Source organism: Aplysia californica, unplaced genomic scaffold (assembly GCF_000002075.1).
Source record: "Aplysia californica isolate F4 #8 unplaced genomic scaffold, AplCal3.0 scaffold00024, whole genome shotgun sequence".
Taxonomy (NCBI): Eukaryota; Metazoa; Mollusca; class Gastropoda; order Aplysiida; family Aplysiidae; genus Aplysia; species Aplysia californica.
In genome coordinates this window covers 1,277,076-1,281,199 of record NW_004797294.1, presented here as the reverse complement: position 1 = coordinate 1,281,199, position 4,124 = coordinate 1,277,076, and the positions used below count along the sequence as shown (strand labels likewise).

The 4,124-nt window shown below is 37.6% G+C and overlaps 2 protein-coding genes across 2 annotated transcripts in view; both read right to left on the bottom strand.

The window, feature by feature from the left end:
* LOC118478660 (glutamyl aminopeptidase-like) overlaps positions 1-261 on the bottom strand; it is a gene marked incomplete at its 3' end in the record, with an annotated part of 4,191 nt that extends 3,930 nt beyond the window's left edge. Inside the window, 1 exon segment of the mRNA XM_035972693.1 lies at positions 146-261. Within this exon segment, the coding sequence (XP_035828586.1) occupies positions 146-180 (35 nt within the window).
* Positions 262-619: 358 nt separating this feature from the next.
* Positions 620-4,124, bottom strand: part of LOC118478659 (glutamyl aminopeptidase-like) — a gene marked incomplete in the record, with an annotated part of 6,262 nt that continues 2,757 nt past the window's right edge. The window contains 3 exon segments of the mRNA XM_035972688.1: positions 620-763; positions 1,546-1,758; positions 2,739-2,884. Coding sequence (XP_035828581.1) covers positions 638-763; positions 1,546-1,758; positions 2,739-2,884 — 485 coding nt within the window.

Sequence of the window (4,124 nt, the reverse complement as noted above, 5' to 3'; positions counted from 1 at the left end):
AATAATAATGATATCAATAATAATAACAATTATTAAAATAGAAACAATATTAACAATGATAATGATAAAATACAGTAAGGAAAAACTTCTGCCAAAAGCCGATAGACCAAAACAGACGTTTTTCAGCTACTATAACAAGGCATACCTTAAGCCTTTATCAATCATGTCTCTGAAGTGCATGTGGACTTGGTGTAGAGCTGTCTCGTCGTTATGTTGACAAGCCTGCTTTACTAGCACTCCTTGCAGTTGTCTGATGAATGACACGTAGTAGTATTAATTCGTTTTGACAATCCAACTAGCGTTTTCAATTAAATGAATGAACATTTAGATAAATAGATAGTGTACTGTAGCTAGACAGACAAGCAGATATTTTGTGGCTAGATACTCGTAGCTCGGTTGGTAGCGAAATAGATACAGGAACAGATGGATAGAGTGCTAGGAAGATGTACAGTCAGACAGACAAACAGACAGACAGACAGACCTGCAGACATATGGATCGATCGATCGATAGATAGATAGATAGACAGATAGATAGATAGATAGATAGATAGATAGATAGATAGATAGATAGATAGATAGATAGATAGATAGATAGAGTCCATAGCTGTTGTATGAAGTTTTATGCAGCTGTGTGAGTTTATGAGTGGTCATAATAATACAATAGAGAAATAATGATATTAAATACTTGCCTTTCTAGGTGTGATCCTGTTTTCATCCAGCCCATCTTATCCAGAACAGGATTGACAAGTGATCTGACGTAGATCTGACAAAAGTAGTGTAACAGATAAGAAATAAATAGGGTGGTGGTTCAAAAGCTTAAACAATTCTGTGTTTAACAGACTACCAATCTATTGACCAGTTCTCAAACCTTGTAACCCACAAGCTACCAAATGAACACCCCCTCCCCCCCAAAAAAAAAAAAAACACACAAAAAACAACCAACAACCCAACTTCATTTAAATTAAAAATTAAAGAAAATAAAGATAAAAGTACAGAAAATATGAGGGGGGATACGAGGAGAAATAACAATTGAGAGTCATCAGGGGAATGAAGTTTTGAACTCAGAGGGCAGGGGAGGAAGAGACGATAAATATATAGATAGATAGATAGATAGATAGATAGATAGATAGATAGATAGATAGATAGATATTGTAAGTTAATCAGAGATACCAAGAAAGAAGTAGAGAGAAGGAGACAGGGAAAGAGAGAGAATAAAAAAAATAAAAGTGAGCAAAATTGTCATCATCATCATCAGTGTCTGATGATGACCTTTTCGCTCACTCTTATTTTCTTCATTCTCTGTCTTTCTCTGTCTGTCTGTCTGTCTGTCTGTCTGTCTGTCTGTCTGTCTGTCTGTCTGTCTATCTGTCTGTCTCTCTCTCTCTCTCTCTCTCTCTCTCTCTCTCTCTCTCTCTCCATCTCTCTTTGTATCTGTGTAACAACCCACACTGTCTAAAATACAAAGAGAGAAGTTGTGAGAGCGTACATTTGTTACAAAAAAAGTAAATATGGAAAAACAGTCTTGTTTTCTGTAATAAGCTTTACCTCCCAAAGCTCGTAATGTGGGTCTAACTGCATCATTGAGCTGATGTACTGGAGACCATCAGCGACTGCCGATGCCCACGGAACGTAGTTTCTTTCCTTGGTGAGGTATTTAGCCAATCCGAGGGGTATATCGTAGGTCACCTGACCAACTTGAGCCAGTGTAAAGGCATCACTGAGTAGACCGGATCTGTCTGAAGCTGTCAACCGCCATGTCTGTTGGAAAGACGAAATTGATCTGCAATCTCCAATAGGATAAAATATTCAACCAAATAGTCGTTATACTACAATAAGAATAATAATAGATGAATAAGTTCGAGTCAAACGTATTTCTCAACACAAAGAATCTTTTCGAAAGCGGAATTCGTTTTATTTGTCACAACTGAATAGGACAGCGAAGACATCGACAACAACAAATTATTATCATACAACTTGTGGGCGACAAAAGTTCTTTTTGAGTGCTGAGTTCACACATCCAGTAAGATCACGGCCGCGTGTCGGTCACCGGGTAGAAGAAAGACAATTTCGATCTTTAATTCTTTTTTTTTAAAATGAGATAATAAGAAAATATCAATCCGACCCCCCCCCCCCCTCAAAAAAAAAAAGGTTAAGAAAAAAAAATTCAACTAAAAGAACAACAACTCTTAAAACTGTCTTTCGCGAATGAAGCTACGGTGATCCACAAGTCGAAAACCCCGTACGTGCGTATTGGTCAAGATAGTTAAGAATGGGGGAGCTAAATTCTACAGTTACCCGCTGATGACATTCTTTACATAGGCCCGCCGTTATTTTTTTAACTCATTTCGATTGACAAGTTGACAAGGAGAAGCAAGGGGTTTATAAATTTAGCGAATTGAAAAAAAATGTGCTCGAGAGTGTTAACAAAAGTAATAAATAATCAAAGAAGGATAGAGACAAAGTACAAGAGAGAGAAAGAGAAAAAAGAGAGAAAGAGAGAAAGATAGATAGATAGAGAGAGAGAGAGAGAATGAGAGAGAGAGAGAGAGAGAGAGAGAGAGACAGAGATAGAGAGACAGAGAGAGAGAGAGGGTGGGTAGGTGGGTGGGTGAGAAGGACAAAAAAACCAAAAACAACAACAACAGCAGCAAAAACAACAATAACAACAACAACAACACCAATAGCAACAACAGCAAAAACAACAACAACAACAACAGCAAGATAATTTGACCATTTACCGTGACGTCATCTGTAGTGAGCAGGTGGCTGGACAATCGCTTCCACATATCAGAAGGGTAGTCTACCCTGTAGAACCCTTTGGTGTCCACGTTGAACTTCACCCAGCTTGCAGGGTGGGATAGCTGGACATTGACCTTGAAGGCGGCTATAATTAAGATGAAGATAAAGAGGATTGAGGTTGTTTTGTTTGTTTGGTGTTGGGTTTTTCCCGTTGGGGGGGGTTTTGAGAATTTATTCTCAAATTTTCGACAATTATCTTAGTGTTTATGTCATGTGGCTTTATTAAAGAAAGATACTGCATATTTGTCATTTATACGTTGGGGAGAAATTAAATATTAAATTGTTGACTTCTTCTCCCATTTTCTTTCGCTTTCTCCTCCTCTTCCTCCCCCTCATCCTCTTCCTCCTCCTCGTTATTATCACCATCATGATCATGATCATAATCATCATCAGGATCATTGTCATGATCGTCATTATCACATACAAGTGACAACAGAAACAACAGCAACGTAAATCTGTCACCACAGGCAAAAACAACAGTAACATCAGTTAGTAGTGGTTACAGAAATGAAAGCGAAATGGATAATCTTGGGGAAGTTTGGTTTTTTAAAGTTTTAGTAGAGGTTTTACGGCGTTTGCAACTGCATAAATTCATTTGAGCGCCAAGGGGTGGATGTCAACAGGGAAGTCCTTACAGGGAATCAGACTTACTCTGCTCACCTCTCTTGCTTCACCACGGAAATAGTGCTTCAAAAGAGTGTGGCAAACATACAAAAGAAGTAGAGGAAAATGACGATAGCAAGGATAAGGAAAGAGCAGCAATTCCCTGATGTAGTTCCGGTACAGTTAAGTTCTTGACATTGTTGGATCAACCCTTTTACAATTCTACTGTGCATTAGAACGAGAAATGTCCCCCCTTTGAAATAGCCTAAAAATACTTTAGTCAGTGGTACCGCCCCGGGGGGTACACTTGGGAAAGAAGAAGAAGAAGAAGAAGAAGAAGAAGAAGAAGAAGAAGAAGAAGAAGAAGAAGAAGAAGAAGAAGAAGGAACCGTAGCAATGAGAACAAGGACTACATTTTTGAAGTTTATAATGAAAATAATGTACTGAAGAACAACAGAGTCAAGAATGTAGTTATAAAAATAATAATTTAAAAAACGATAATTATAATAGTACTAATGATAATGATACTACTACTACTACTACTGCTACTACTACTACTACCACTACTACTACTACTACTACTACTACTACTACTACTACTACTACTACTACTACTACTACTACTACTACTACTACTACTACTACTTCTATTACTACTACTACTACTACTACTACTACTACTACTACTACTACTACTACTACTACTACTACTACTACTACTA